The sequence below is a fragment of the Mrakia frigida genome (assembly GCF_051309035.1).
Source record: "Mrakia frigida strain ATCC 22029 unplaced genomic scaffold BDY24scaffold_26, whole genome shotgun sequence".
Taxonomy (NCBI): domain Eukaryota; kingdom Fungi; phylum Basidiomycota; class Tremellomycetes; order Cystofilobasidiales; family Mrakiaceae; genus Mrakia; species Mrakia frigida.
Genome location: NW_027481255.1, coordinates 63,687 through 90,305, shown reverse-complemented (window position 1 = coordinate 90,305; position 26,619 = coordinate 63,687). Strand labels below are relative to the sequence as shown.

General features: G+C 53.9%; 10 protein-coding genes across 10 annotated transcripts; 5 read left to right on the top strand and 5 right to left on the bottom strand.

The window, feature by feature from the left end:
- Positions 1-300: 300 nt before the first annotated feature.
- Positions 301-2,242, bottom strand: BDY24DRAFT_443215 (serine hydrolase domain-containing protein). Its single transcript, XM_076644748.1, has 7 exons — positions 1,973-2,242; positions 1,662-1,866; positions 1,537-1,595; positions 1,349-1,467; positions 769-1,262; positions 609-661; positions 301-481 (listed from the first exon to the last, which is right to left on the bottom strand). The coding sequence occupies exons 1-7, from the start codon at positions 2,189-2,191 to the stop codon at positions 371-373; spliced, it is 1,260 nt and encodes a 419-aa protein (XP_076494481.1). The 5' UTR covers positions 2,192-2,242; the 3' UTR covers positions 301-370.
- Positions 2,243-2,615: 373 nt separating this feature from the next.
- On the top strand, positions 2,616-4,193 carry BDY24DRAFT_443214 (uncharacterized protein; the record flags this gene model as incomplete). The annotated part of the gene is made up of 5 exons (XM_076644747.1): positions 2,616-2,820; positions 2,932-3,009; positions 3,156-3,477; positions 3,578-3,696; positions 3,805-4,193. The coding sequence occupies exons 1-5, from the start codon at positions 2,736-2,738 to the stop codon at positions 4,191-4,193; spliced, it is 993 nt and encodes a 330-aa protein (XP_076494480.1). The 5' UTR covers positions 2,616-2,735.
- A 286-nt stretch (positions 4,194-4,479) lies between these two features.
- Positions 4,480-5,971, bottom strand: BDY24DRAFT_396353 (uncharacterized protein). Its single transcript, XM_076641431.1, has 8 exons — positions 5,816-5,971; positions 5,682-5,701; positions 5,473-5,506; positions 5,359-5,376; positions 5,148-5,208; positions 4,957-5,023; positions 4,743-4,851; positions 4,480-4,665 (listed from the first exon to the last, which is right to left on the bottom strand). The coding sequence occupies exons 1-7, from the start codon at positions 5,952-5,954 to the stop codon at positions 4,777-4,779; spliced, it is 414 nt and encodes a 137-aa protein (XP_076494479.1). The 5' UTR covers positions 5,955-5,971; the 3' UTR covers positions 4,480-4,665; positions 4,743-4,776.
- A 92-nt stretch (positions 5,972-6,063) lies between these two features.
- On the top strand, positions 6,064-9,016 carry BDY24DRAFT_396351 (PLC-like phosphodiesterase). The gene is made up of 13 exons (XM_076641430.1): positions 6,064-6,211; positions 6,329-6,484; positions 6,624-6,696; positions 6,801-6,981; positions 7,085-7,160; positions 7,256-7,493; positions 7,614-7,762; positions 7,843-7,870; positions 7,960-8,169; positions 8,307-8,379; positions 8,451-8,567; positions 8,641-8,726; positions 8,805-9,016. Exons 1-13 carry the CDS (start codon positions 6,083-6,085, stop codon positions 8,894-8,896), a joined length of 1,608 nt encoding a protein of 535 aa, XP_076494478.1. The 5' UTR covers positions 6,064-6,082; the 3' UTR covers positions 8,897-9,016.
- Positions 9,017-9,085: 69 nt separating this feature from the next.
- BDY24DRAFT_396348 (P-loop containing nucleoside triphosphate hydrolase protein) lies at positions 9,086-15,273 on the bottom strand. Its single transcript, XM_076641429.1, has 27 exons — positions 15,164-15,273; positions 14,856-15,044; positions 14,710-14,777; positions 14,554-14,600; positions 14,333-14,438; positions 14,051-14,252; positions 13,853-13,933; positions 13,474-13,713; positions 13,267-13,347; positions 13,028-13,180; positions 12,808-12,948; positions 12,258-12,679; positions 12,058-12,178; positions 11,781-11,956; positions 11,611-11,691; positions 11,412-11,526; positions 11,178-11,297; positions 10,942-11,097; positions 10,703-10,858; positions 10,530-10,627; positions 10,348-10,450; positions 10,105-10,263; positions 9,886-10,035; positions 9,763-9,813; positions 9,588-9,624; positions 9,413-9,506; positions 9,086-9,336 (listed from the first exon to the last, which is right to left on the bottom strand). Exons 1-27 carry the CDS (start codon positions 15,233-15,235, stop codon positions 9,333-9,335), a joined length of 3,423 nt encoding a protein of 1,140 aa, XP_076494477.1. The 5' UTR covers positions 15,236-15,273; the 3' UTR covers positions 9,086-9,332.
- Positions 15,274-15,683: 410 nt separating this feature from the next.
- On the top strand, positions 15,684-17,698 carry BDY24DRAFT_396346 (uncharacterized protein). Its single transcript, XM_076641428.1, has 5 exons — positions 15,684-15,841; positions 15,933-16,007; positions 16,115-16,321; positions 16,425-17,021; positions 17,122-17,698. The coding sequence occupies exons 1-5, from the start codon at positions 15,731-15,733 to the stop codon at positions 17,614-17,616; spliced, it is 1,485 nt and encodes a 494-aa protein (XP_076494476.1). The 5' UTR covers positions 15,684-15,730; the 3' UTR covers positions 17,617-17,698.
- Positions 17,699-18,521: 823 nt separating this feature from the next.
- On the top strand, positions 18,522-19,748 carry BDY24DRAFT_396345 (uncharacterized protein). Its single transcript, XM_076641427.1, has 4 exons — positions 18,522-18,657; positions 18,746-18,936; positions 19,067-19,152; positions 19,272-19,748. The coding sequence occupies exons 1-4, from the start codon at positions 18,597-18,599 to the stop codon at positions 19,675-19,677; spliced, it is 744 nt and encodes a 247-aa protein (XP_076494475.1). The 5' UTR covers positions 18,522-18,596; the 3' UTR covers positions 19,678-19,748.
- A 148-nt stretch (positions 19,749-19,896) lies between these two features.
- Positions 19,897-24,111, bottom strand: BDY24DRAFT_396340 (SLC26/SulP family anion transporter). The gene is made up of 17 exons (XM_076641426.1): positions 23,768-24,111; positions 23,624-23,679; positions 23,436-23,505; positions 23,249-23,365; positions 23,067-23,167; positions 22,887-22,963; positions 22,569-22,739; positions 22,376-22,482; positions 22,288-22,299; positions 22,071-22,207; positions 21,738-21,985; positions 21,586-21,647; positions 21,414-21,518; positions 21,078-21,322; positions 20,740-21,001; positions 20,334-20,650; positions 19,897-20,234 (listed from the first exon to the last, which is right to left on the bottom strand). Exons 1-17 carry the CDS (start codon positions 23,900-23,902, stop codon positions 20,129-20,131), a joined length of 2,328 nt encoding a protein of 775 aa, XP_076494474.1. The 5' UTR covers positions 23,903-24,111; the 3' UTR covers positions 19,897-20,128.
- A 125-nt stretch (positions 24,112-24,236) lies between these two features.
- BDY24DRAFT_396339 (uncharacterized protein) lies at positions 24,237-25,345 on the top strand. The gene has a single exon (XM_076641425.1). The coding sequence runs from the start codon at positions 24,542-24,544 to the stop codon at positions 25,007-25,009; it is 468 nt and encodes a 155-aa protein (XP_076494473.1). The 5' UTR covers positions 24,237-24,541; the 3' UTR covers positions 25,010-25,345.
- MPC1 (pyruvate transporter MPC1) lies at positions 25,173-26,143 on the bottom strand. Its single transcript, XM_076636038.1, has 5 exons — positions 26,018-26,143; positions 25,937-25,944; positions 25,733-25,830; positions 25,608-25,652; positions 25,173-25,504 (listed from the first exon to the last, which is right to left on the bottom strand). Exons 1-5 carry the CDS (start codon positions 26,100-26,102, stop codon positions 25,315-25,317), a joined length of 426 nt encoding a protein of 141 aa, XP_076494472.1. The 5' UTR covers positions 26,103-26,143; the 3' UTR covers positions 25,173-25,314.
- Between the last annotated feature and the right edge of the window lie 476 nt (positions 26,144-26,619).

Here is a 26,619-nt window from a genome sequence, read left to right as displayed (position 1 = left end):
GCGCGTCGACGAGAGGTTTCGTCCGTCCGTCCGTTCGTTCGTTCGTTCGTTCGTTTCCTTCCAGGGATCTCTCGACAGAGCGAACGAACAGAGAAATGGTTATACTACGTTATGACTAATAAGATGAACTGTCGAAAATTAAACCAAACGTACAAAGCACAACGAGAGCGATCAAACGCTCCCGCTCCCGCTCCCGCTCTTCCCGCTTTCTCACTGCACCTCCTCAAAGTCCCAACCTAAGCATCGTGACCGTCACCAACCCAACCGCCAACCCCGCAAGCGCCCTTCTCCAACTTTTTTGCCTCTGCTCTCCTAGTCCCACGACAGAAAGGAACAATCGTAAATCAAACCAAAACGTAGATCAGACTACTTAATTCGACGCGTTCTCGACCAATCCCGCGTAAACAATCTTCTGAGCTTGAGCCCAGACGTCCTCGATGATCTCGTCGTCGACGGGGAACATTTGACTTCCTCCCATAGCCTGCGTGCAGCGTCAGCGTGATGAAGAAGAGGGATGGGACGCGTCAGAAAAAAGGAGGCGAGAGACGAGATCGGGAAACGAGACGCCGTTCGAAAGACGTCAAAGATGGGGAGAGGACGCGACTGACAGCTACGCCAGTGACGGGGTCGATGAAAAAGAGGATGTTGGAGAGTCCAGCCCCTGAAAGATGAGAATGGAACGAAAGGAAGACGCGTCGAGAGTTCAGTCAAAGGAAAGGGAAAAAGGACGCGTCGTCCACCGAAAGGAGAAGCGAAAGACCAACTCACAGTACCCAGACCCAGCCTTCCTTCTACCCTCCCAGTCCATCAGGTTCAAGCACAGACCTCCTACGCTCCACTGCTGATCCCCGCTCCTTGGTCCGTGGACTCCAGGTTTGTGAATCGAGAGATCCTCGATGGCTCTCTCGTCCGTGAAGCTTCCTTCAAACATCTTCTTCCAAGAGTCCTCGCTGACAAGTCTCTTTTCCCCTTGCGGGAGTGGGACAGGCGAGTTGGGTGAGAGACGAAGGAGATGGGTAAGGAGGAGAGTGTAGTCGTAGGTTGTAGAAAGAAGCCCTCCTCCTCCTCGTTGGATCGGGGGAGACGCTGGAGGTACGGCACCGTATCGAGTGTAAAAGGCTGCATCAGAGGGAATGTCGGGCTGAATGTTGGAGGTTGAGAGGTCTCTCCAGGCGATGGGAAGGGTGAGACGCGACGCGAGGTTGGGAGTGAGGAGGAACGAGGTCGAGTCCATTCCGAGAGGTTTGAAGATGTTGGCTTGGCTGCGAAGATTGAGAAGATGTTTCAGAAGGAGCGGTTTCGTGTAAAGACGCGTCGTGAGTAGTGCTGGATAGAGCAGAGGACTCACAAGTACTCCTCGAGCGAGAGACCCGTTAACGTCTCGATCAGCTTCCCAACGAAGTCCGTCGAAGGAGAGTAGGTGTATCGAGTGCCAGGTTCGAAGACGAGAGGTTGGTCGAAGTAGAGCTGTGAAACCAGAAGAGCACGTATCAGTGCGAGGACGGGGAACGAGCAAGAGAGAAGAAGACATCTCACCTTGGGGTCGTCTTCCGTTTCGTGGTTCAGCCCCTTGAGCTTTCGGTAGCGAGCGAGATCTGAAGCGTCAGAGAAGAAAGAGTCAGCATCAAGTAGCTCCGTCTCAGGTATGTCTACAAACTCACCTGGGAAATCTCCTTCGCTCGCGAGTCCGCTGGAATGGTTGAGGAGAAGAGTGAGGGTGACCTTGTTCTTCGCTTCGACAAGGATGGGCTCTCCTGCTTCGGTGAAGCCTTGGAGAACCTTGGGATGAGCGAGTCCGGGAAGATGCTCTCCTACGTCGGTATCAAGAGTGATGAGTCCTCGGTCGACGAGCTGGAGAGCGGCGATCTGGGGACGATGTATCGCAAAAAGAGGAAGAGGTCACCTCGAGCCCTCGGAGAAACTGTTCCATCTCTCCCTCTCCTTCTCGATGAAGCAAGAAGGCCCAACGTACCGAAGTCACCATCTTGGTCATACTATGGATTCGAATGACGGTATCGCAGGAGATTTGGTTCCCGTTCTGGTCCTTTCCGAAGTTGAAAGAGACAAGAGGGCCGTTCGCAGAAACGGCGGTGAAGAAGAAAGGAGGAGTTCTCTTCGAGTTGACGGACTCCTTGATGAGCTCTTCGACTTGAACTTTGGAAGAGTCGGAGAGGGACAGAGAGGGTGCCATTGCTGAGTGAGCTGAAGGTTGGGGGAGGAGGGAGGGAAGGAGAGGAGAGAGATGGACGTTCGGAGGAAAGGACGAAAGCGGGTCGGTTTGGTCGGATTGCTTCCTCTCGTCGGCAGTCGGTGTTTCTTCAGCCGAGGTCTGGAGCTTGGGAAAAATGGTGAGAAGCGAAAATTCGAGATGGACCTCGTGAAAGCAGAGATGGAAAGAGAAGTCGGAGTCAGTCGACACCCGGGAAACAGGAGGGAGAGAAAGGGCGAGATTCTCGAACGCGCGACGCGTCTTCCGACTCGAATCGAGATGGAGGGCGCGAAAAGATGGTCAGATCAAGCTATTAATGACGTGGAAGAGAGACGCGAAAGTGTGTATGGGCTTCGAGTAGAGAGAGGGTTATGGTGAAAGTGCAGAAGACGCGGCATCGTCAAGGAAAAAAGAAGGAGGAGGTCGGAGGGAAAGTTCGAGCTCACAGTTTCAACTCCTTCCCTCCTTCTCCCACCAACCACTCCCTCCACCCCCTTCTCAAGTCTACAAGTCCGACGAGACAGCTATGACCATCCCCAACGGATCCATCTCTGAGCTCTCAGATGAGCAGAAACTTGCTGCTCTGCCGGATGCTCTCGACAAAGCTTATCGTTCGTCGACGCTCCCTTTGTCTCCTCCTTCCTTCGCTCATTCGTTCCAAGCTCATCCGTTCCTTCTCTTCTCTCGGTCTTTCTTCGACGCTTGGGCTGTGATCTGTGTAGTTGATGGGGTGTCCGATGGTAAGATCGAGATCTACGAGACTGAGCGAATCCATCTCGTGAAGGAAGGGAACGTCGAATGTGAGCTCTCCTCTCTTCAGGCTTCCTTCGAGCTCAATCAACCTTCCCTTCTGGTCTTCTCGACCTCGTTTCTTCCGAGCTGACTCTTCTTGCTCTCTACCCTCCCTTCTTCCTTCCCTCCACCCCTCTCAACACCCCTCCTCCAGTCCAAATCCACCTCCTCCCAACGCTCAACTCCAAACCCAAACCCTCCCCCAACCTCCCCGACCTTCTCACCCCTCCCAGCTCCCTCAGCCCACCGAAACGAGACCCGTTCTCTCCTCCTTTCCCACCGGAAGAGCTCATCGTTGACCTCGAGCACTACCACGTTATCTTGAACAAGTTCTGCTTCCTTCCAGAGCAGTTCGTCCTCGCGACGAGGAGGTGGGCTGTTCAGCAGGACCATCTCGAGGAGCAGGACTTGTGGGCAGCTTATGAAGTGCTGAAAGCGTTCGGGGAGGCTGGGAAGCCGTTGTTGATGTTCTACAAGTGAGTGCTTATCAGGAGGTTGGGAGAGGAAGGGGAAGAGAGAGGATGGAGGTGCTGATTCAGTTTGTTGTCGCTGTCGTTGTTTTCGTCGTTCGTTCAGCTGTGGGAACCGATCAGCCGCTTCTCAAGCTCATCGACACGTTCAGTTCGTTCCCTTCCAGCAAGGAGAAGCGCCTCCTACCGAGAAGCTCGCTCTTTCCCTCGACCTTCAAACGCAAAGTTCGTCCACGCGTCGCTCTCTTTTTTTCCTCCTCCCCTGCTTCATTTCTAAACTCACCCACATCCACATCCACCGCTTCCTTTTTCCTTTGTTTTTTCTCCTTGCAGCTCCAACTCCCCTCCCCTTACCCTACCTCCACCTAACCACCCCTCTTTCATCCAAAACCCAACTCACTCCCTCCTCCCTTCACGCCCTCTGCCTCTCCTCCCTCGCTCATCACCCTCCCTCCTCAACATCGCACAACCTGCTTCTCACTCTCGACCACCTCCACACCGTCCCTCGGTCGGAAAGGGACGTTCATCTCACCCTCGACAGCAAGAACGAGGGAGAGGAGGAAGAGCGAAAGCTGACGTTGGGACCGAACGGATTGGGTTTCGCTGGAATGTTCTTCGTCAAACCTGGAGACGAAGGGATCTTGGAAAGATGGGGAGTTGGGGAGGTGCTGAAGGGGGTTGGGTACGCGTCTGAGGAGGAGGAGGTGGGGGTGAGGGACTAAGAGGGGGAGGAGAGACGCGTTTCGGTCCGGCGCGGGTTCAAGTTGGGAGGGAAGAGATCTAGATATTTTAGAGATATCGGGGTTGTAGAGTTCGGTTAGACTTATACGTAGGCTTAGATGCGTTCTTAGAACGTGAGGCGTAGACTAGACCTGAGTCGAGCCGAGGCAAGAGGGAGGGATCGAACGAGTTGCGACGTTGGACGAACGCGTTTGCGATTGGACTTGAACGAGACTGGAACGGAACTTCGCTGAGGTACGTATCTACTTGCGGTATATTCAAGCCAAGTGAACCGTAAAGTGTTCATATCGATTCTGGGGGGAAAGGGACGTTACGAAGAGAAGAAGAGTGAAGGAGGGGAACACGAGTCAAAACGGAACCGACGAAGAAGCTGGACCGAGGGTCTATGTACAGGTGATGGAGAGACCAAAATAAGCGAGAACAAACGAAACCCGAGAGAAGAAGAGGAGTAAGCTGAGGAGAAAGGGAACCAGAGAGAGAGATCAGCTTCACGTCGAGCGTTCCGGTCGTCGTTCGGTTTCGGGACTCACCTGTAAAGCTCGTCCTGGCATTGAACTCGAGCCTTTATCGAGCAGGCTTGAAGTTCTCCGCATCGGGAGGTACAGGGTGGAAGTTGACGCCAGCGGCGAGGGTGGGAGTCTACGAAAGACGGAAGACGAAACGAAAGAAAAGGAGGTGAGCTCGGACGTCCTTCGCTGTTGGAACGAGAAATCGGGTCACTAGAAGTAGACATGCGAGACTCACAAAGTTTGGGAAGTCTCCTCTTTCCTCCATTCTTCGTCTAGCTTCGACTCGACCCCATTCTTCAAGCCTGTGGAGAGAGAGAGAGAGAGAGGGGAGAAGAAAAAGGAGGAGGAAGAAAGGGGAGGGAGGGACTCAGCCGAGGGAGTTTCCCAGACGATAGATTCAGGAAGAACACAGGAGGCAAGACGCACCTTCCGGATCCATACCACATCGCGGTACATTTCCACAACAGAAAGAATATCATCGGGAGGACTTTGGGTGTTCGGAGGAGGGGAGAAGGTCGAGGGAGATGGGGAGGAGGAGGAGAGGAGGGTTCAGCGGTTAGTTTTGAGCGACGCTCATGAGCTCGAGGTCGAATACAGAATACAGAATAGAGCGAGAAGGGACTATAATTGAACTCACTGGTGTAGTACTGCCACACTGGGAAAGACAAGGAGACGAAGAAAGAACAAAGGAGGGGAGGAGAGGGTCAGCATCTGAGTTCGTTCCGGGTTGGGCCGTCTCCAATTGACTCACGCTCTCTAGGTCGAGGCTGACCAGGTGGTTGCGGCTATTCGAACGAGAAACATACGAACCAAACGGGAGGGTCAGCGAGCGATAAGATCAAGCGGATGGCAAAGGAAAGGGCGGGGGAGGGCAAGAGAAGGAGGGGAGAGGAAGGGGGCCACATCGCTCGCTCGCTCCCTCTCTTCCCTTCCTTCTCGTCCAGAACTACTAGAACTCACCTTCTCACCAAAGACCCATCCTAAAGATACAGAGACATGAAAAGAAGTCAGCTTCCATCTAAGAGACTCTGCGCAAACAAGAGGACGAGAGGAAGGGAGGAGGGAAGGAGGGAAGGCGGAGAGGCGAGACGAACCTGAGGGCTGATTCAATCCGTGACGAGGTTCGTAATGACCCGAGTATCGTTTGGAGAAGGTGGAAGGGGGTTGCTTGATCTTTCTGATGGGAGCTCGAAGGTGTCGAAGGAAGGATTGGGAGAAAGGGGAGGACGCCATCTCTCGCGAGGTCGGTGTTGGAGGGGAGGGGAGGAGAGCGGGGAAGTTGGAAGCTGATCAAAGAGGACGAGAAGGAACTCCTTCCTTCTTTTTTCTCTTTCAACCTTCACCTTCAAGAAAAGTCAAAGATGTTCGATCCATCTCACCAACCTCTCGATTCTCACGCAGGAGCTGGAGCCGCTCAGACGGATACCAAAGGGTTGGCCATCCCTCAGGAGGGAGATGAGTTGAGGTCCCTTCTGGAGAAGGAAGGGCTTGTTCGTTCTCCTTTCCATCTTCCCCTTCCTCTCTCGCCTTCTTCGAGCCTACGCATCACAACGCACATTACTTGGTAGATGCTGATCAGCTCTCGATTTTGATCCCTTCACTTCCAGGACGTCGAAGCTCTCCTCAAGTCTCTCTACGTTCATCCTCCCGAGCTCGACGCTTCGCATCCCCTTCAAGACTACTACATCTCGTCCTCGCACAACACCTATCTCCCAGCAGGACAACTCTACGGAAACTCAAGTGCAGAGGAGTACGTCAGCGTTGTAGGTCCTTGAATCTTTTCTTCTGCTTTGGAGATGGCCAAGGAGAGCGACGGTCGAACGTCACTGTTTCTCGCAGCTCTCGATCTCCTTTGAGAACCTACAAACTGACGAGCTGGCTCCCTCGTATCTGCCTTTCTAGATCTCTCGAGCTGCTCGCTGTGTCGAGATCGACGCGTGGGCAGATGGAGCGCTAGGTCCTCCCAACTGCAAGGGTGAGATCGAAAGCTCTCTCTCTCTCTTCTTCCCTCCCCTTCTCCATCCTCTCCCCGTTCCTTTCGCTGACTCAAGGCTGTCTTCTCGTCTGCTGTTATCAAAGTCACCCATGGTTTCACTCTCACATCTCGTCTTCCTCTCGCTACGGTGCTCGACGCTGTCGTTCGAGGAATGGAAAAGTCGTCGTCGCGTCTTCCTCTCATCATCTCGCTCGAGAATCATACCGAGAACGACGCGTTCCAGAAGGGGTTGGTTGATGAGTTCAAGAGGGTCTTGAAGGGAAGGTGAGTTTGACGTCTATCATCAGTTGCAACTTTTTCAGCAAATCTGTTTGAAGGGAAGAGGGGAAGGGAGACGAGACGACTGATCGTTCCCGTTGTCTTTCAGACTCGTCGAAGGGGAGATCGAAGGAGTTGGAAGAAGACCTGTTCTGGAACACTTCCTCGATAGGATCATCCTCATGGTACATCGCTTTCCACCCAATCTCGAGGCGTCAAGTCTCTTTCGCGTCTGCTGCTTTTTCTGACCGGTGTGCTCCGTCTCGTCTTTCTTTCTCAGGTCGAATACCACCCTCCTACAGACTCCATTCCCTCCGAGGGAGCGGCCAAAGAAGCCTCTCTACCTCCTTCAGCAGTCGACGAAGACGATTCGGAGGATTCCTCGGACGACGAAGCTGCCCTCGAGATGAGGAAGGAGAAGAAGGCGCACGTTTCCATCATCGGCCCTGCTCTCGCTCATCTCGGATTCTACGCCGCTAGCATCAAGCCTGGGAAGGGTCATGCTTGGGTTGGAGCGGGTGAGTTGGATCGCTTCACCAAAATACTATTAGATTAACAGTCCAGTAGGAATGGGACGAGGCGAGAGCTGATCGACGACCCCTTTCTTCGTTTGACGCGTCCGTCTTCAATTCTCACAGAACGACAGGAGATTCCTCCCAACCCTCTCATCAACATCTCCGAATCAGCTCTCCTCGGTCTTCTGGATCCCAAGACCGATAAGAAGGGTGAGATCAAGGAGGGAGTCATCAAGAGGACCAAGGAAGGGATGATGAGGGTTTATCCGAAGGTGCGTTCGTTCTTCTCCTCTCTCAAGACGGCTGTTCTGAAGCCTTCGTCTGATCTCTTGCGTTTTGATTAATTCTACAGGGACTTCGAGTCTTCAGCAAGAACCCTGGTTCGTCTCGTCTCCCCAGTCCTTCTTCACGGACCTTCGAAGTACTCACGCGTCTCCCTTCGCCCTCCGTCGTCGACGTCGTTCCCCAGATCCTCTCCCGTTCTGGCAAGTCGGAGCCCAAGTTGTCGCTTTGAACTTCCAAACCTTCGACGCAAACCTTCAACTCAACGAGGCTCTCTTCTCGGGAACCGACGGCTGGGTCCTCAAACCTCCTCACCTTCGATCTACCGAATCAGGTCCCGTCAAGGGAACCCTCCCCATCGTTACCGTCAAGGTTACGCTCGGAGGGATTTCTGGTCGTGAGTCTTCATTTTGAGCATCTGGAGAACCAGTACGAGAAGAGAGAGATCGAGAGACCCATCGATCCAACTCGACCTCGACGCGTCGAACGCTCGACCTGCATCGCTGACTCTTCCTTCCTTCTTCCACCTGCCAGTCAAATCGATCTTCAAGGATGGAGAGGATAAGAGAAGGCCTTACTGCAAAGCTTACCTTCATCACTCCAAGGGGTCCGTCCATTATTTCTTACGCGTCTACAAGAACTCATCGCTCTCTCCCCCTTCGTCTCGCCTCATCACAGAGTCTACAAAGCTCGATCCTCCTCTCTCCAGAAGGTCACCAGAGACTCCGACTCGGCGGTCTGGAACGAGTCGTTCGGAGAGTTCTCGTGCGAGGCGGATGGGTTGATCTTCATTCGGTGCGTCCAAGTCTTTTTTCTTTCTTCTCTTCCTCTCTGAAGCTGATCATCGACTTCGTTTGGTTTCTATCAGACTCGTCTTCAAGAACAATGAAGCCTTCGCTGGAGATGATCACCTCGCTGTCTTCACTGCCTTCCTGGATCACACGAAGCAGAACGGTCAGTCCCCTTTCTCCCTTCCTCTTCTCCCACCGAACCTCGAAGCTGACGTCCCTCCTTCTCCTTCACTCTCTACAGAATGGGGACTCGTCCGACTTCTCGATCCTAAGGGGAAGGAGACCAAGGCTGTTCTCGGGATGAGGATCGATGTGACCGAGGGCTCGAAGTGACTTTGGGAGATCGCTTGGGAGAAGGTCTGTTTGAGGGTCAAAAGGGCGGGCGCAGAGAGGGAGTGTGGGAGCGGAGATCTAGTTGGGATATGCTTTGCTTCTGCCGTAACGATTAACGATGCTTTTTGACGATCTTGCTGGCGAAGGAGAGGATGGGAAGGAAGAAAAGACGCGCCTTCGGTCGCCCTGTTGAATGAGAACCAAGATGAGCATAGAGTAGAGGAGGCCTCGAAGGGAGCTTTAGATAGTGGTTAGATTAATAAGACGTCGTAAAAGTCGTAAGGAAACAAGAAACCTATCTAGGGGAAGCCAGACGAGACGAAGAAGCAAGGGAGAGAGAGAAGAAAGCAAAGAGAAGGAAAGATGCTACGAGGGACGAAGGGAAGGAGACGGGGACGTCGAAGAGATCCAGAAGTAGGTAAAAATAGATAGTAGATCATCTGGGGAGAAGAAGAACGACGCGAAGCCGGTCAGTGAACCGAGATGGAAGAGGCTGAAGGACGCGTCGAGACTCACTCGTTCCTGTCGTGTCCTTTCGGGTCAGCGAACCTGATTATCTTGACCTCCTTCCCTGGGACGACACCACTCATATCTAGAGGTGTGATGAGAACTGGTTCGAAGGAAGAGAGAAGAGAGCGTCAGTCCCGTCGCGTCGAGTGAAGGAGGAAGGAGGAAAGGACGAGCTACTGACTAAATTGGGTATCGGGTGTCGATTTGGCGGTGTCGATCTGGAAGAGATGAAAGCAGAGTGAAACAGGTCAGCTCTCGTATTGATGAAGAGAGCGGAGTACCGAGCTCAAGGGCGGAAAGTGGAAGGACTGGACGAGGCGAGAAGAGGGAAGGACAAAAAAAAGGGAAAGACTCACGAGCAACTGAACGGCCATCCTCCTTCGAACTGCATCCATGAAGACATCGAACTGTGAGAAAGAGCAAGAGAGGTAGGTGGTCAGCGTGGGAAGGAGAGGGACTGAGAGAAGAGAAAGACTCACCTCGTCGAGACATCGAATCGGGCAACCGACACTCTCCCAGAGAGCCATCAGGAGAGCGACCGTGGAGAAACTCTTCTCACCTCCGGAGAGCTGGTTGGGATCTTTTGGAGCCGAGTGAGCGTTCTCCGTCTCGAGTTCGTCGGTGCAGACCTGTGCGAGAAATCGAAAGGGGTCAGATCTCGACGACACCGAAAAGGGAGAGAAGAAGAGGCGGCCAACCTTGATATCCAGGGTCTCTTTCTTGTGGTCGAACATGAGCTTGCCGGAGAAGTTCCCCTTGGAGAGGTACAGAAGGAAAAGCTGCTTCGCTCGAGTAGCGATCGAACGCCTCCATATCGAAAGCTTCTCTGTTCGAATCTCGAGAGCGTTGGCGAGGTGCTATTCGAAAAAGAGACCGAGATTGCGTCAGTCCCTGAGCTGGAAAATTGTCGCAGAGACGAAGGATGTGTAGCTGAGACGTACAAGCTTGAGAGCGTCGAGCTCTCTGATAGAGACTCGTGCCGTCTTCAAGGCATCGCTGAGCTTCGACTGGAGAGCGAGGGCAGCTTCAAGGGGCATGGCTCCTCTGTGGACACGATAGGTACAGCCAAGAAGGGTCAGTAAGTCGAAGGAGAAGATGCGGACAAGGTGAAGTCGACACGAACGGGGCGCGTCGGAGCTGAATCCTCGCGTTGAGCTTGACGCTGTGAGCTCGAATCTGAGCGTCAGTTCGAGGATCCATTCGCTCTGGATGAACAGTAGCCTACGAAAAACGAGAGAAAGAACGACGGATCAGCCATTGAAATCGAAGAAGGGGAAAGGAAGGTCGAGAACTCGCAGCTCCCTCCGTCCGTTCCTCACGCGTCCTCGTTTCCGTCTCGAGCTCCGTTCGAAGGGCAGCAAGGTCACCCTCGCTCTTTCGAAGCTTAGCCTGACGATCCTTTAGATCGTTCCGAGCCTTGGCGAGGGATGCGACGAGCTCGATGAGCTCGAGCTGTCGAAGTGAGGGAAAGTAAAAGAAGAAGCGATCAGAGACGTGCTCGAGGGGAACGGGCAAGAAGAACGAGCAAGACTCACTCCAAAACCTTCTGCCTCCTGTTGAAGACCCGCAAGCTCTGCGTTCCCTTCGTCGATCTTGACGTTGACGAGGCGAAGCTCCTCTTGCTCTTGGTCGAGAGCCAATCTGTTGTCTCCCAGTTGAGCGTCGAGGTCGAGGAGCGTAGCTTCCTTCCCCTGCAAGGAGGCGCATCGAAGAGAGTGAAATGGTCAGGACCTGTGAAACTAAAGCAAAGAAAAAGGAAGAGGGGACGTACATCGAGCGTCGCCTGCATGCCAGCAATGTTCGGAGGTTGCTCCTCTCGATTCGCTTCGACGAGAAAGTCGACGTCGACCTTCTTCCTTCGGATCTGGTCGTTGAGCCGAGTGATGGCTTGCTGATTAGGTTGAAATTAGAGGAAGGAAGATGAAACACGAAAGAGAGGAAGAAGGGAAGTCAGTCGCTCGAACGAAGAGACGTCGAAAGACGCGTCGATTTCGAGCGGACTCACACGGATCTTCTCCTGGTCGGCGTTGTTCTTCTGAATCTCCCCTTGAAGAGTGTTCCTAGACTGCTGAAGTTCATCTTTGTTTCGGCGAAGACCAGCAATCTCCTGCTCGGCAGTTCTGCGAGGCGAGGATGAAGAGGAAACGATCTCGTTAGCTCGTCGTTTGACGACTGAACAATAATAACAGAGCTGGGGAACGAACCGGATTTCCTCCTCGTGATCAGCAACGAACAGTCCAGGACCTCTCCACTGGTTGTGAAAGTTGGCAGAAACTGAGCCTCCCCTGCGAAACGCAACAACGAAGGAGAGAAAAGGAAAGACAGTCAGCCGTTCGTTCGACGCGTTTCGAACCCAAAGCGGCGAGAAACTGACTTCGTAGAGAACCTGTAGAAAGCAGCACTGGAATCGTTGGCTTTTATGAAGCTCGACCAGACGGTCTTGCGAAGCCGGAGAGCCAGAGAGGTTGCTTGTTGACGATCGGGAGCGATGCAGAGCTGTTCGATTCCTGCTTGGTCGACGAGGAGGTTTCGGATTCGCCAGTTGTCGATCTGGAAGGAGAACGAACGAGACGATGTTAGTGGTCGAGGGTTGGAAGAGGTCTAACGATGTAGAGAGGGGCCGGGAGAGAAGCAGAAGGTTCGACGCGTACCTCGAGGAGAGAAAGAAAAGTCTTGTAGCCGTCGGTGAGGTTGAGGTCTCCTGAAGAGATGTCCACGGTCTGATCGGGTCGGTAGATGATGATCTGAGGGAAAGTTCCAGGATGGAAGGAGCTGGAGACGAAAGCAAGGGAGGGCGAAGTCAGCTTCCTCGATGTGAACGAAGTCGAGTGCCTCAAAACGATCGACTCACTTCCTGAATCCCTTCAACAGCGTCAAAAGCTGATACCTATCCTGCGCATGCGTCACCGCGAAGCTACACAACACCGGTCCCAACACCGACTGAACGAGGTTCGAGTACCTCTCATCCTTCAGCTTCACTCCCAACCCCAAGGGTCCCAACGGTTTCTCTCCTCTCCAGGTCTTGCTCTGGATCTGAGCGATGAGGAGATGGAGGTCCTTCCCGTAAGCAGCAAGTGGACCAGCTCCTCGACCTCCGACGAGGTTGTTCTTCCTCCCTTGCATCGTGGCGAGATCGGTATCGACTTGACGGATCTGAGCGAGGAGGGCGTCGAGGGAGGTTTGGGATTTTGTTCGGTCGTCGGTGAGGGATCCGATTCGGGTTTGGAGGACGGGGATACCGGCGTTGGCTTGGTCGATGGAGTCTATGAGGGTCTGGAGGGTGGAGTCAAGGGGAAGTGAAGGGAAGACAAGACAAGAGGAGTCAGGTCGACTCGAGCGGGACGCGACGAGAAGGCCGACGAAGTAAGAAAGAAGAAGAGAGAGAGAGAGACGAGACCTACCTGGATCTGCTCGTCCCTAGCAGCCTTCTCTGCACTGTTATCCACCTCCAGCTTGGCCAACTCAGTTCGAATCGTCTCCTTATCGGTGTTGATCTCGTGAACGAGGCCAGACCGACTCGTCTTCATCTCCTCTCGGTCGTTCTGTTTCACGCACGAAAACATCGGTTAGCTGAGCTCTCCTCCTCCTTCTTCTTCTTCTTCTTCGAACAGAAAAACGTACCCTAGCTTGATTCCTCCTCTTCTCAACCTCCCTCTTGTCCGCTCGAAACTGAGCAATCTTCTCCGTGCACCGATCCATCGCTTCCGTCCGAGCTTCTCGAGCAGGATCTCCCTCCTTGGTTCGAATGGCAGTTTCGATGTTGGTGACGTCGGTCTAAAATTCAAAGCAAGAAAACAGAGACGAGTGAGCTCGAGGGGAAACCAGAAGCGCACGAGAAGGAGAGAGACGAAAAAACGAACCTGATGTTGATCCGCTGCTTTTTGCAGAGCGAGGACTCTTCTGTCCATCTTGTCGACCTTGACATCGACTTCACGAACGACCTTTTCAGAGAAGCAACAGGACGCGGCGAAAGAAGGTCAGCTCGACCCTTTCTTCGACACGCACGCGCGTCTCCTCATCCTCCCCTCCCCTTCCCTCTCCCCAACCGAGATTCAATTCCCACTCACCTCCTCCTGATCAACCACCAACCTCCACAGCGCCTCCCCTTCCACCCTCTGCATCTCCTCCAACGCCTTCCCAGCATCCTCCCCCGCCGCGACCTGCTGCTCCACCTCCTTCAACCTCTCCTTCTGCTCGGGGAGGATCGTCTTCTTGACCGAGAGAGCGCGGTTGGTGGATGCGATGTGCTGGGAGATGGTGAAGTAGTCGCGTTCGAGTTGGGCGATGTTGGTTCCTTCGAGGAAGAACTGTAAGGGGAGGGAGAGGTGGTGAGTAGATATTTGGGAGGCAGAGAGGGAGGAGAAAGGAGGGAAAGGTGGGGGGTTGGTGAGTGTGATGCGAAAAGGAAGGAAGGAGGGGACGCGACGAGATGGGATAGAAACGAACCTTGTACTTGTCCTCCGGTGTCGAACTAGTCAAGAACGCCTTCGCAGCATCTTGAGATAGAACGTTGATGGGGTTGTCGATCTACCACGCGTAACGACCGAAATCCAAAGCCCAAAAGGAAAACAAAAAAAATCAGAACGCGTCTCCCTCTCCCTCTCCCTTCCTCTTCCTCCTCCAAGAGCAGCAAAACCAACTCACCTGAATATTCATCCAATCCAAAATCCTCGCCAGTTCCTCCTTCTTCGTCGAGATCGTCTTCCCCGCCAGACTCATGATCCGGTAAGCACTCGAGTTCCCTCGTCTCTGCAGCGTTCGTTCCACAACGATCTCTTTTCCGTACACCGAGGGGAGGTAGGGTTCTGAACCGGCGTTCTTGAGGTAGATGGTGATTCGGGCGGTTCTGCGGAAGCCACCGGAAAGGCAAAAGGTTAGGATTTGAGGAAGACGTAGGGAAGGGAGAGGAGATGAGACGAGACTCACTCCTTCTTCTCATTGATCAGTTTGGCGACGTTGGATCCTCGTCCGGTAGCGCTCACTTTGGCTCCTAGACCGACTGAGATACCTGTGAGGACGGCTGATTTCCCACCTGAAACAGAGGACGGAAGGGGACGGTTAGATTGGGTCAGACGCGTCTCGTCTCCTCTCGGGATTGAAGGGAGGAGAAGGAAGATCGAAGGGGATGCGAGAGAGAGAAGACTCACTTCCATTGGCTCCAGTGAGGAAATTGACGTTGGGTCCTAGCTCGACACTGAGATGATGATGGCCAATCGAGACGTCGAAGCGAGGAGGTCAGCGAGCTGCTTGTTTGAAGAACGAAGGAAGGACGAAAAGAAGGAAGGAAGGGAGGTCGAGCTCACTCGGCGTGCAAGTGATTCAAGAAGTTCTCGAGGATGATCCGAGTGATGATTCCCTTCTCGGCGACCTTCTGGAGATACCACACGAAACCTTGAGGTCAGTGTCTACTACCCTCTCCAGCTTGAAAGAAGATGAAAGAAGGACGTACTCGTCGTCGTTGACCATCCTCCTCCTCCTTCCTCCTCCTCCAGCCTGTTGAGCTCGACCCTCCTTCTTCCTCCTCGTCTTCCTCGTCCTCGTCTTCGTCTTCTTGTTGGCTTCGTTCTATAGAAACTGAAGCAGAAGGAGTCCTTAGACCCGTAGCTGTCGATCTTGATCTCTTAGAGGGATGAGGAGACTGGTAAGAAGCAAAGATGGACGCGTCGAGGCGTGTGTGAGCTCGAGTCGAGTCGAAGGAAGGAGCGGGGGGGGAGAGCGAGCTCGCTCTTGAGAGCCAGGAAAGTGTGATGGACCGACCTCTTCGACTCCTTGGGATGAAGGATCTTCTTCCTCCTCCTCGTCGCTGTCGAGGACTCGTCGTTTCGCCATCGTTTGGAGGAGGGAGGCGACTGTGGTGGGCGTTGAGGGCAAAGGAGGAGGAGGGGAGGTCGTTCCCTGACTCCGTTGGGGGTCGATTTGGAGGGGAATTTAAAAAAAAAAGTTGTGGTCGATCTAGACACTACATACAGAGCTTGTCGGAGATGATGTCTTCGACCAGGGCGAGAAAAAAGGTTGCCTCGAAACAAAGGAGATTCGGAGCGAGCGCCCGTCGACCGTCCTCCCTCCTGAAAGACTCTCCCTCTCTCTCTCTCTCTCTCCCGAGGTAGAAATTCCTACCTTTTTCGCATGGATTTGTGCTCTCGCATCGAGACTCACTCGCTGTCTTTTCATAAACAGACTTTCTTTCTTCCCTGACAGAAAGATTAAAAAGTCGCCCTCTCTCTTCTTCATTTGAGCGAACCAAAATGACGAGCTCAACCTCTCTTTTCCCCTCCAACCGCTTCCTTCCTTCCTCCCCCCTTCTCTTTTCTGCTTCCAAAAGCCATGTCCGCCTGGAACGCCGACTCTGCTCTCACCGACGGTAACGGTAACGGTGGGGAAACGTTCGCTGAGATTGTCAAGCATTCTGTTGAAGGAGAAGGAGAGGAGGAGGAGGTTCGTGTTCGCTGCCTTCCTTCGCTGCCTTCCTTCGTTTCTGTTGCGGACGAGCTGAGTTCTCTTTATCGGTTTTGTTCGGTGTGTATAGAAGACTGAAGAGGTCGTGGCTCCTGTTGCTCCTGCTGCTCCTGTTGAGATTGCAGAGGAGGAGTTCCCTGAGCTTGTGAGTCCTTCCTCGACATACATCTCTCCTCCTTCGCTCCCTCTCGATCCATCGATCGATCCATTACTGACCTCGTCCTTCTTCCCTTCTTTGGATCGATATCTCAGCCCCACGTCGAGGAGTCTACTACCACCACCGACGAGGACGCTTCCCTTCTCGCTGCCACCAAGGAGATCGACGATGCTCTGGCTGCTTCGAGGGAGCAGAAGGAGGAGATCCCCGTTCAAGCTCCCGTTGAGGTCGCTGCTGCTACTACTATCGTCGAGGAGGAGGAAGTCCTAGAGATCACTTTTGATCCTTCGGATGTTCTTGCCGTTCGTTTAACATTTTTCCTATCTTTCTCTCGATCCTATCTCGTCCGAACGAACTTCCTCCTTCTCGCTCGCTGACCTCCCTTCTCCCTCCCTTCTTCTCCAGTCCTCCCTGTCCTCTTCCTTCTCCCCTCCTCCTCCTCCTCCCTCTGCTCCCCAAAACGCCGACCCCTCCTCCAACGGAACCATCACTCCCCTCCCCTCCGCGGCTCTCCCCGACCACTCCGCTCCTTCTCCCAACACGTCGCTCCCGACCTCGCCAGCGCTCGACATCGGAGGCTCTCCCGATCCTACGCTCCTCGTCAACCCGGACAGCTGGAAGGACGAACTCGACGCTCGAACGCTCAAGTGGAAAGCCGAGAACAACGTAGCCAGGGACAAGGCGGAGAAGAAGAGGGCTGAGTGGGAGAAGAAGAGGGACGAAGAGAGGAAGGAGGAGAGCAGGAAAAGGAAGGAGGACAAGGTTAACGGAGTGGAGGAGAAGGTTAACGGAGAGGTTAAGGAAGTGGCGGTGGAGAAGGGAGTGGTAGAGAAGGAGCTTGGGTTGGACGCTGGAGCGGTTGGGTTGGAAGTGAAGGGAACGAAGGAGGGAGAGGAGGAGGAGAGATGGACCAAGGTCGGAGAGGCTTGGAAGGGAGTGGAGGGTCGAGAGCACACCGAGGTTTACGGAGACGCAAAGGTTCAGAACGGACAGATTGTTGAGGTGAGTGGGTTGTTGTTGTTTGTTGTTGTTTTTCGCGTTCAATCGGCGCGTCGAGCTCGTCTCCCTCGAATCTGACTTCCCTCGCTTCCTTCTCCACCAGACCATCAACCCCTCCATCGCCTCCGACCCTTCTCCCCTCCCCACCTCCCAACTCACCTCCCAATCCCTCGACACCCCGTCCACTCCTTCTCCCACCTCCCTCCTCCAACCCCTCACCTCGACCCCCTCCGTCCCCTCGGACCTCCCCATCTCCCACTACCTCACCACCCCAGGCGGAAACCCTCCTTCCCTCACCCTCGCTCTCTTCACCTCCCAGTACCTCCCTCCTCGCCGTAGAATCCTCCTCGGACTCGCCTGCTTCGGAATCAACATCCTCCTTCCTTTCATCGGAGGCATGATGGCTGGGTTCGGAGAGATTACGGCGAAACTGCTGCAGGATACGGCGAGGGATACGTTCTTTGGGTTCAGGGGGAGGACCGTAGCTGGGGTGGGGTTGAACGGGGTGAAGAACGGGAGGGTGCCGGAGACGGAGGTTGGGAGGGAAGTGGCGAGGGAGGCGTTGGTGGAGAATCCGATGGGAGGAGCGTTCCCTTAGATTAGGGAGCTTTTTGCTTGCGAGTCGAGTGTTTCTAGAGTAGTTCATACAAGGAGGATAAGAATCATAACTTTTGACTTCGTTTCGGAAGGGAGGAAGCGAGCGAGTGAGCGAAGGGCAAGAAAGGGAAAACAAACCAAGAACGCGTCTCTTCCTCCCCCCTTGTTCCTTTCTCGAACTCGAATTCGCCTCACTTCTCGCTTTCCCTCCCTCCCTCCTAACCACCACCACAAACGATGTCCCACCTCTCCTCTCCACCCAGCACCATGAAGGAGACGAGGGAGCAGGACGACGTCGACGAGAGCGTTTTCCGACTTTGGAGCGAGCGAAGATGAGACGGAAGCAAGTAAGTAAGTGCTTCTGCATCGATGAGTCGAGGACGAGATCACCTCTGACCTCCCTTCTGTTTCGATCTCAGACATCGGAGGACTCTCGCTCGATGAGGGTCTGCACTTGGGAGAAGGTTCGTCGCGTTCGACTTCAACTTCTAAGCTGCCTACTACTCGTCCTGACCTCCTCTCCACCTCTTCGAACGCCGTCTCGACCATCTAGATCTAGAACCTCTCTTCGTTACCTCTCAAGCACACTTCCCTTTTTCTTCTCTCTCTCTCTACAGACTCTCCATCTACTGGATTTTCACGACGCGACGACCGACGAATCCCTCTCTCTCCCGCCGGCTGCCTCGTTTGCTTTGCTCCCTCGCTTCGCGACTCTTGCGTTTTTTCATGAAACTTTCCTTGCTTTCCATCTCTGAAGCTCTTCACCTCCCCAAACTGCGACGCCTGAAAAAAATCTGCCTTTGTCGTCATCCAGTTGGTCTCGCGGCGTCCGCGGGGCAGCAGTTCGGCTTCGTTTCTTAGTGTTTTGGCTTCCTTCTCCCTTTCCCTTTCCCGTTTTGACCTTCAACCACCACGACCTCCCTCCCTTACTCTCACCTTTATCAATCGCTCTCCCCTCCTCCCGATCTATACATTCAACTTATGAGCCGAGCAGACGACTTAGCTTCGAGCCTTGCTATCAACGAAGCTCCAAACAATGAAGGTGAGCTCGACGACGCCTTCCTCCCTTTCCCTTTCCGCACTCACTGACTCTCGGAGGTTGACCTCTCTTTCGTTTCCTCTCTTTCCAGCTCCTCCCCCTCCCACTCAACCTCGATTTGCTCGACCTAAGCTCTCTGTCAGAATCCCAGATCTCGAAGCTGGACTCTTTTGCGTAGTAGAAGGAGGGGAGGAGAAAGAGAACGATCGTCATGAAGACGGGCGACCGACATCTATCCTCGTCTTGCTTCAGAAGATATCCCTTCCGCTACTGCCTCTGCTCGTGAGTGATCCTTCTGCTACAGGCTCTCCTTCGATGAGCGAACGAGCCTGAAAAGCTGACTGCTCTCCTCCCAAAAAACCCGCGGTGGCCTCGGCTGCGATTCTGCGTCGTCTCTCCCTTTCTTCGACAGGTCTTCCTCCTCCTCCCTTCGTTTCTTGGATTCTCCATGCACGGATTGATGGCTGGGACTGGACTCATGCTTGTGATTGTCATCAGGTCAGTACACTTTCAGGTCCCTCTCGAAACAGAGAGAAGTAGAGAAGAAGGGAGGACGAAAGAAGCGTGCCCTGATGAAACCGCGACTGACTCGTCCGGCCCTTTTCTTTCTTACACAGGACGTTCCAAGTCTACGAGATTCGCAGTGCACTCGATCTCATCATCACACCTCCCAACGACCAGGTCTCCTCAAACGACTTCAAAGGTCACGTCTTGAGCCTCTTTCGAAGTTTGTCCGAGTCGCGTCCGACTTCGACTGACTTTCTCCCCTCTGGGCCTCTTCCCTCCGTTTCCAAACAGATCTCCTTCCCTACCCCGCCTTCTTCTTCTACTCGACCTTCCTCTTACACATCCTACTCTTCCTCTCACACGGGGGGGAACTTGGAATCAGCCCGTTGGCTTGCCTCGCCGTCGTCCCTTGGGCGTCCCTCCTCGCTCTTCGACGCGCCGGCTGGGACGGTGCGGCAGTTCATTCAGTCGTTCTCAGCTGGACGCTTTGGACGGTCTTCTCAGCGGTGGAGGTGATGAGGATGTGGGCGTAGGGAAGGAAGGGTAGTTCCTTTTGTGCTGTTGGATCTCGATGTAGCTTTCGTCTTCTTCTTCCAGGAGAAATTAACCCCAGCTCGAACTGGCGAGCTGTCTTTCTTCCTCTTCCTTTTCCTTCGAGCTCTGCATACTCAAGTCTACAGGAACTAGGAATGGGTCTTCTGATTTGCTCTCGCCGAAAGAAGAGAACGAGGATGCGAGCAAGAACCATGAAGAGATCTAGAAACGCAACGAAACCGGAGACTGTCGAAAAACGAAGGTACAAAAAATGCGTATCTATGGAACATGCGAAAAGAATCTATGTAAAAACAAGGAGAAGTCATGAAGAGCGTACAAGGCATAAGAAAGGTGTGGGAGAGGTTCGTGAAGCAGTAGCGAAAGCGAGATCAAGCAAAAGATGGAAAAGCCAAAAAAAAACGAAACGACATTCTCACGACGACTGGTTGGCGAGACGAGCCTCCTTCGAGGCTGCCCGGACGGCTTCCTCGAGATCGAAGTGGAAGTAAGGGGTTCGGAGGGAGACGAGGGGCTCGCAACTGTTGTGAGGGAGAGGAGAAGGAAGTTTTTGGTCAGGATGGGTGTCGAAGGAAAGGGAAGGGAAGAGGGGGGGGGGGGGGGGAGGAAGAAAGACTCACGAGTCCTGGCTGTTCCTCCTCTTTTGGTCGTTGAACTCGTCGGTGCTGGACTGGTTCGATGGGGCCTTCTTCGACGAGATTCCATGGAAGTCTTCCTCTCGAGGTCCAGGAAGAACGGACTTGGTGAGTTCCAGTCCCTGTGGAACGACGGTCGCAACTTCACTGAGGGTGGCCGAACGATCTCCCGTTCCGAAGCCTCCAGCGAGCAGACCTCGTTGCACCCAAGGAGAGATGATTCCAGAGAAGTGGAAGCTGACGGGTCCGTCGGCGAATCGCTCGATCTCCTTCCTAGTGTCGACGAGGTTCTGAACTCCAGTCTGTACGAAGGAAAAAGACGAAAGAGGAAGTCAGCGAAGGACTTTTGGAGGTTTGGGTTCGAGCCGGAAAAGAAGAGCAGCTAGCTCACCGTATCGAGGTTGGCAACCGCCTGGAAGTCCAAAACAACTGCTCGGATCAGATCCTTCTTGGGAGCTCCCACTTCTCCCTCAACAAGGGCCTTCTCCTTCGCGATAGCCTTCTTCGACCATCGGTTGGGCCCACAGTCGTTCCAAGGTCGGTCGCCGAGCTTGGTAGCAGCGGCTTCTTTTCCTCGACGAGTGTTGAGCTTGATGTAGTCGACGAGAGCCGAGTTGTGGTAGGACGCGTTGGGGTAGATGAAGCTCTCCTCGCTGAATGAAAGAAGAAGAGGAAAACGCGTCAGATCGAGTTCTTCGTTGAGAGACAAAAATAGAAGAGTGAACTCACAATCGGTAGATGACCACACCGGCGGGAGGAGCCTCGACCTTGACGGTAGGGTTGGTGAGGGAGTTGGAGGATCCGTTGATGGGGACGAAGACTTCCCTGAACGATCGTCCGACTCCGTCCTCCTCTTGAGTCTCGACGGCGACTTTTACTCTTCCGAGGAAGTGGCCTCCTGGTCGAGCGATTCGGAAGAGAAGGAGAAGGACCGAGGCGATGAGGGAGAGGTAGATTCCGATCTCGATGGTGGTCTGGAGGAGAGAAGGGAGGGCGAAAGCGTGTCAGTTCGGCAGTTGTCGAGACGCGTCGGAGATGAAACAACGAGGGCAGAGAGGGACGAACGAAGATGGTGACGACGACGGAGGCGAAGAAGATCATGAACTCGAGGGGAGATGCAAGCCAGAAAGCGTAGGATCCTCGAGGGGAAACGACGAGATCGGCGACGGCCTGAGGAAAAGACGGGGAAAGAGTCAGTTCAATTCGAAAGGACGATTGCGCTAGCGAGATGACTCACGTGGATGATGATAGCGGAAAGAGCAGCGTTGGGAATGAAGTAGAAAGCGTCGGTGAGGGCATCTGCAAGGAGGAAACGACGAAAGAAGAGGAAGAGACAAATCAGCTTGCAGAACAAATGAAGATGCGAAGAAGGAAGCGTTTGAGACCTACAAAGAGCGATGACGACACAGAGTCCAGTAGGCCATCCGGCGAGAGGAGTTCGAACTCCCGACTTGGACTTGAGAGCAGATCGAGAGAAGGATCCCGTCGCAGGGTACGCAGAGAAGACGGTTCCGACCAGGTTCGTTACTCCGATGGCGATGAGCTCCTGGTTAGGATCGATCTTGTAGTTGTTGAGCCTTCCGAAAGACTTGGCGATGGAGATGTGCTCGAGGAGAAGGATGATCGTAGCGACGGGACTTGAAAAGGCGAAGACGAGAGGCGAGTCAGGACCGGAGAAAAGCAGGGAGGTGAGAAGGAAGATGGAAAAGAAGAGAGACTCACAGCTTGCCAGCCATAGCGGAAATCAAGTCGGTATCGAACGGAGCAGGTCCGATGTGCTGGAATCCGGAGGGGACGGTCTTGAGAACGGAGATGGGGTACTCAGCGACGGGCAGGTGAACGGTGATTTGCCAGGAAGCCTGTGCGAGGAGAGAAACAGAGAATGTTTAGCTGATGTTCGCTGAACGAGGAGGCCTGATGGAGGAACCCGAAGACGAACGATGGTGAAGACCTGAAGAGAAACAAGGCGAGAACGTTCGTTAGCTTTGATTCGAGAGATGGAATGGAAACGGGAAAGTCGAACGAACGATGAGGATGAAAGCGTTTCGGCAGACTGAAGTGAAGAAAGCCAGTCGCTTGTACTTGGGGTAGTTTCGCTCGACGTAGGCACAGCTCCACTTGATGGCGTACAGGCCTGAGAGAAAAGAGAGAGCAAAGGAAGGGAGTGTCAGCTGCGGTTCTGAGAGAGAAGGAGAGAGGCAAAGAGATGTAGAGACTGACCGACGAGGGAGCTGACTCCAAAGGCGGCGTCGAGAGTCGAGTACTTGAGGTTTTGGAAGGTGCGAATGATGACCAGGTACGTCGCATCCTTGGTGTTGAATCTGCTGGCGATTCCGAACAGCGCAGGAGTTTGTCCAGCGGCGATAGAGATAGCGGAACCAGTCATGAAACCTAGGAGGAGGAAAGAGAGGGTGGAAGCGAGGGTCAGCTTGAAGGCTCGAAGGAAGGAGGAAGGGAGAGGCGGAGGGAGGACGACGGCATCGGCGACGCGTCTGCCTCAGCGACCGTTGGGATTTCTATAGAGGGAGAAGAACTTACCGGCTACGGCTGGCACGGGAATGAACTCAACCAGCCACCCGAGACGAAGGATACCGACTCCAAAGACGATAAGCCCACTGCAGCAGAGAGAAGAAAAAAAAAGGGAAGAAAGGGTTTTTTGGTCAGATCGCGTGCTCGTCCCCTCGGATCTTCAGCCCTCGAGCAGATCGAAAAACTCACCAGATGAGAGCGAGTTGAGTGGCGATAACTTCAGGAGCCCATCTTCCTGGGTGAGCAGCGAGAACATCGGCGACGATTCGACCAGTTTGAAGAGACATGACCTTGAGAAGAGAAGAGGGAGGGGGGGGGGACGGAGTCAGTTCGAGACCACGGTCGGGGCGAGACGCGTCGGAAAGACTCACTGCTACAGGTCCGATGGAAACGTCTTTCGAACTAGCGAACAGAGCATAGATGAGAACACCGACGAAAGACGAGTAAAGACCGAATTCGGGTGCGAGACCAGCGAGTCTGGCGTAAGACTGGAGGGAGAAAGGAGAGGGAGGTGAGTTCGACGCAAGGAAGAACGAAGGCTGAAGAGAACGAGCGAACCATAGATTGAGGAACCAGAACCATTCCAACTGTGATTCCAGCGATAAGGTCACCGATGGCCCACTGCAAACTGAGGAGGGAAGAAAAGCGGGAAGGGAAACGAAGGTCAGTCGAGGGAGAGACGGATCGGAGAGAGAGAAGGAGACTCGTAGAGCGCTAAAGTATAGATATTGAGAGATTGGACAGACTTGTACTGGGGTAGCCAAGTTATGAACGGGAATAGAGACTTGACATAGTTCTTGACCTGAGGAAGGAGAGGGAGGAAGAAGAGCAAGGGGAGAGGTCAGCCCTCCGATTTCTTGCTGACGAGAGGGAGTTCAAACCGCACTCACTCCTTCTCCTGGGTTCTGGGTCAACTCCTTCAAGTAGGAAGAACTGCTGATGATCTCTGCTTCATCCTCCTTGTAGCCTATGACCCACTTCCCGAGTCTTTTGAGTTTGTTGTCGTTGGTAGGGCGAGAAGGCATCCTCGAGCGAGGTTTTGGGGGGGAAGAGTCGAAGTGGAGGTCGAGAGAGTCGAGAGGTCGCTGAAAAGCTGAGGGAAAGGGCGAGGTCGAACGGAAAACGATTCTTTAAGAGGAAGGGATGCGAAGGGTTGATGAGGTTGGAGAAAAGAGGGAGAGAGAGAAGGCTTCGTCAGACTAGAGTAGGGAAGGGTCCAGCTTTTGACCTTGAATGGCGCCTTACAGCAAGCACATCATGAATCGGGCGAAGCAGACCGCCGCCGATGCCCTTACAAAGCGAGAAATCGAATTTTCTACCGAGATAAAGATAATGAAAGATAGGGGTAGGCTGATCGGGAACCATCCTAGCATCTGGATATACTTCACTTTCGGAGATCCGAAGAGAGGCAGGGAGTAGCAGGAGAGGTCAAGACGAGCGCCAAAAGGAGGGCTGAAGGTCAAACAGAGGTCGAGACGAGCTTGTTTCTCTTCTTAGGCTCTCCTCCTTCCCCTTTTCGCCATCGTTTGTGTGATTCCCGTCAAAGCGAGTTCGAACGCATCCAGGAGGAAGTCGATACAATCGTTTTCCTTCTGAAGGTGCGTCCGCGTCGGTTTGGTTCTCACCTCCTCTTCCGTCTTCGCTTGCTCTGGCGAAGCACCTTCATGAACTCGTTGCTGCCTCTACCGCACATTTCACAGCTCGAGCTCGAAGATTCGACTTTGCCTCGTCCCGAGCAAGGAAGATGGAGCGAGAGGAACGGAAAGGAGGGGAGCGAAGGTTGGGAAGAGCTCACCCTGCCTCTCACGACGCGACACCGACTCAGCTCTTTCCCTCTCCCCTTCGTCGCCTCCTCGGCAGAATGTCAGAAGCAATCTTATCGAGCAGGAGGTAAGCAGTTCCCTCTATCTAGTCGTACGTACGAGCTCTCCTCCAAAGCTGACAATCCCAAACCCCAACCCCGAGCTCACGAGCTCAAACTCAGCCCAACCCAACTCCTTTACCACAACCATCCCTTCTTCTTCTCGACGACCTTCTCCACCTCCTGCTTCCCAACTCCGAGCTCCCTCTTCCCCTCCTCGACGACCTCCTCTCCTCGTCTCAGCGCATCCTTTCCTCCAGCGACGACGTGAGCCTTCGCGGCGTCCAACCCAGACTGAACGTCCTTGAGCATGGAGACTCCCTCGTCCTTGCTTTTCGAGAAAGCGGCCTCAGCCTGGGCGGTAGCCTTAGCGAGAGCAGCGTCGGTAGCAGCCTTGGTGTCGAGGAGGGTGGAGGAAGCGGAGGAGGCGAGCTTCTCAGCGTCGGTCGAGAGGGTGGAGGGGAGTTTCTTGAGCTCGGTGAGGGTTGCGCTGGAGTTGACGAGAGCTGCTTTGGCTTCGGCTTCCTCGACACCTGAGCGGAGTGAGATGGGACAGGAAAGAGAGAGAGCGTAGAGTCAGCACACGAGTCCAGAAAGATGGAGAACCGGTTCATCGCTCCGTTCCAAGCGAGGAAAGGTCGGAGGAGGAGGAGAACGAGAAGAAGAGCTTCCCCAAGACTCACCACCTCTGTACCAGTAATTCACGAACCGACCGGTCTGGATGAGCTGGGCGGTAGCGTTGGTAGCATGGCAAGCGAAGAGGAGGCTGTAAATGAAGAAGCAAGGACGAATGAGCTCTTTTTCGAAGCTCGAAGGGAGCGAAGGGAAGGGAGGGAGGGAGCTCCCTCTTGCTCTGAGGTAGGACTCACTAGTTCCTAGGTCGAACCTGCCAGGCGAAAGCCATGAAGATGGTCCTGTAGAAAACGAGGGTAAAGAAGAGAAGTGAGGACTCTTCTTGGGGCAAAAAGAAAGAAGGGAACGAGTCGACACTCACGAGTAACCAGCCATCGTCGGCGTCATGACTCCAGAGATCAGAGAAGCATCCTTCTGCATATCCGCCAGAGCAGCGAGAGGCAGTCCCCAGTTGGCGACCTATAGGAGCATAGCAGCAACGAAGAAGGAGAGAGGGCGAGGTCAGAAAAGAACGGAACGGGAGAGGTCTGATTGGGAGGGAGGAAAGAGAAGGAGGGGCACGAACGGGTCCCCCTGGATGGATGGAAAAGAAGCGAAGAGGTCAGCTTACAGGAAGAGAAGGAGAGGAGGAGGAGAAGTTACTAACAGAAGTGAGTAGAGAAGAAGTAAGCTCGTCCAGCCGGAGACTTGAGCCTTTTGGGGGGGAGGAGGGAGGAGAAGGGAAGGAACATCGGGCGAGGGCGAAAGAGCAGAGATAGACGGTCAGCAAGGCAGGTTTTCTACTTTTCACTTCCCTCCAGAGTCGGGAGAGAAGACAAGGCTCACCAGTTGACGAATTGAGACATGCTGAAAGGGGAACGGAAAGGAAAGAGAGAAAGGACGAGGTGATGGAGGTTTGAGGTTTCTCTCCTCCTCTCCTCCCCTTCCCCAACTCCTTTGCCTTTTTCGCGGCCCTAACAACCGAGCGCCATCCTCTCTTCCGACCCCTTCGTTTTTCGCTCATTATCTCTCCATCTTATCTCTTCATCTCGGGAAGCTCGAGTGTGACGACGGAAGAGGTAGCTTTTAATCGAGCAGTGAGGACAACTTTGCTCGCCGAATCGAAGGCCCATGCAAGAAGGGGGGCAGAAAAAGAGAGCGACGTCGTCGTTCTGGTCTACATTCCTCCTCGTCTTAGCTCGAAGAAGAACTCAAGCTGGGAGCTACTAAGACGATGAAAAGACGAAAGGGTAACATAAGATCAGTCTC

What these genes read in the sequence shown, in the direction of transcription:
- BDY24DRAFT_396340 (XM_076641426.1), bottom strand. Translation starts at nt 23,902, where the DNA reads ATGCCTTCTCGCCCTACCAACGACAACAAACTCAAAAGACTCGGGAAG. An exon ending in TGGAGTCAGCTCCCTCGTCG is followed by an intron (nt 22,483 to 22,568) that starts GTCAGTCTCTAC and finishes CTTTTCTCTCAG; the next exon opens with GCCTGTACGCCATCAAGTGG. An exon ending in CTGTGTCGTCATCGCTCTTT is followed by an intron (nt 21,648 to 21,737) that starts GTAGGTCTCAAA and finishes TCCTCCTTGCAG; the next exon opens with ATGCCCTCACCGACGCTTTC.
- BDY24DRAFT_443215 (XM_076644748.1), bottom strand. Translation starts at nt 2,191, where the DNA reads ATGGCACCCTCTCTGTCCCTCTCCGACTCTTCCAAAGTTCAAGTCGAA. An exon ending in GAGCGAAGGAGATTTCCCAG is followed by an intron (nt 1,596 to 1,661) that starts GTGAGTTTGTAG and finishes CTGACGCTTCAG; the next exon opens with ATCTCGCTCGCTACCGAAAG. An exon ending in GAAGGCTGGGTCTGGGTACT is followed by an intron (nt 662 to 768) that starts GTGAGTTGGTCT and finishes CTCATCTTTCAG; the next exon opens with GGGCTGGACTCTCCAACATC.
- MPC1 (XM_076636038.1), bottom strand. Translation starts at nt 26,102, where the DNA reads ATGTTCCTTCCCTTCTCCTCCCTCCTCCCCCCCAAAAGGCTCAAGTCT. An exon ending in CCGACGATGGCTGGTTACTC is followed by an intron (nt 25,653 to 25,732) that starts GTGAGTGTCGAC and finishes CGTTTTCTACAG; the next exon opens with GACCATCTTCATGGCTTTCG. An exon ending in CAGGTTCGACCTAGGAACTA is followed by an intron (nt 25,505 to 25,607) that starts GTGAGTCCTACC and finishes CTTCATTTACAG; the next exon opens with CCTCCTCTTCGCTTGCCATG.
- BDY24DRAFT_396353 (XM_076641431.1), bottom strand. Translation starts at nt 5,954, where the DNA reads ATGGCGTCCTCCCCTTTCTCCCAATCCTTCCTTCGACACCTTCGAGCT. An exon ending in GATGGGTCTTTGGTGAGAAG is followed by an intron (nt 5,507 to 5,681) that starts GTGAGTTCTAGT and finishes TCGTTCGAATAG; the next exon opens with CCGCAACCACCTGGTCAGCC. An exon ending in ATGTGGTATGGATCCGGAAG is followed by an intron (nt 5,024 to 5,147) that starts GTGCGTCTTGCC and finishes CTCTCTCCACAG; the next exon opens with GCTTGAAGAATGGGGTCGAG.
- BDY24DRAFT_396348 (XM_076641429.1), bottom strand. Translation starts at nt 15,235, where the DNA reads ATGGCGAAACGACGAGTCCTCGACAGCGACGAGGAGGAGGAAGAAGAT. An exon ending in CACCGGAGGACAAGTACAAG is followed by an intron (nt 13,714 to 13,852) that starts GTTCGTTTCTAT and finishes CTCCCCTTACAG; the next exon opens with TTCTTCCTCGAAGGAACCAA. An exon ending in GATCACGAGGAGGAAATCCG is followed by an intron (nt 11,527 to 11,610) that starts GTTCGTTCCCCA and finishes CTCGCCTCGCAG; the next exon opens with AACTGCCGAGCAGGAGATTG.
- BDY24DRAFT_396339 (XM_076641425.1), top strand. Translation starts at nt 24,542, where the DNA reads ATGAACTCGTTGCTGCCTCTACCGCACATTTCACAGCTCGAGCTCGAA.
- BDY24DRAFT_396351 (XM_076641430.1), top strand. Translation starts at nt 6,083, where the DNA reads ATGTTCGATCCATCTCACCAACCTCTCGATTCTCACGCAGGAGCTGGA. An exon ending in TTCTGGAGAAGGAAGGGCTT is followed by an intron (nt 6,212 to 6,328) that starts GTTCGTTCTCCT and finishes CTTCACTTCCAG; the next exon opens with GACGTCGAAGCTCTCCTCAA. An exon ending in CAGAGGAGTACGTCAGCGTT is followed by an intron (nt 6,485 to 6,623) that starts GTAGGTCCTTGA and finishes CTGCCTTTCTAG; the next exon opens with ATCTCTCGAGCTGCTCGCTG.
- BDY24DRAFT_396346 (XM_076641428.1), top strand. Translation starts at nt 15,731, where the DNA reads ATGTCCGCCTGGAACGCCGACTCTGCTCTCACCGACGGTAACGGTAAC. An exon ending in GAGAAGGAGAGGAGGAGGAG is followed by an intron (nt 15,842 to 15,932) that starts GTTCGTGTTCGC and finishes CGGTGTGTATAG; the next exon opens with AAGACTGAAGAGGTCGTGGC. An exon ending in AGAACGGACAGATTGTTGAG is followed by an intron (nt 17,022 to 17,121) that starts GTGAGTGGGTTG and finishes CTTCTCCACCAG; the next exon opens with ACCATCAACCCCTCCATCGC.
- BDY24DRAFT_396345 (XM_076641427.1), top strand. Translation starts at nt 18,597, where the DNA reads ATGAGCCGAGCAGACGACTTAGCTTCGAGCCTTGCTATCAACGAAGCT. An exon ending in TTCCGCTACTGCCTCTGCTC is followed by an intron (nt 18,937 to 19,066) that starts GTGAGTGATCCT and finishes TTTCTTCGACAG; the next exon opens with GTCTTCCTCCTCCTCCCTTC. An exon ending in ATGCTTGTGATTGTCATCAG is followed by an intron (nt 19,153 to 19,271) that starts GTCAGTACACTT and finishes TTTCTTACACAG; the next exon opens with GACGTTCCAAGTCTACGAGA.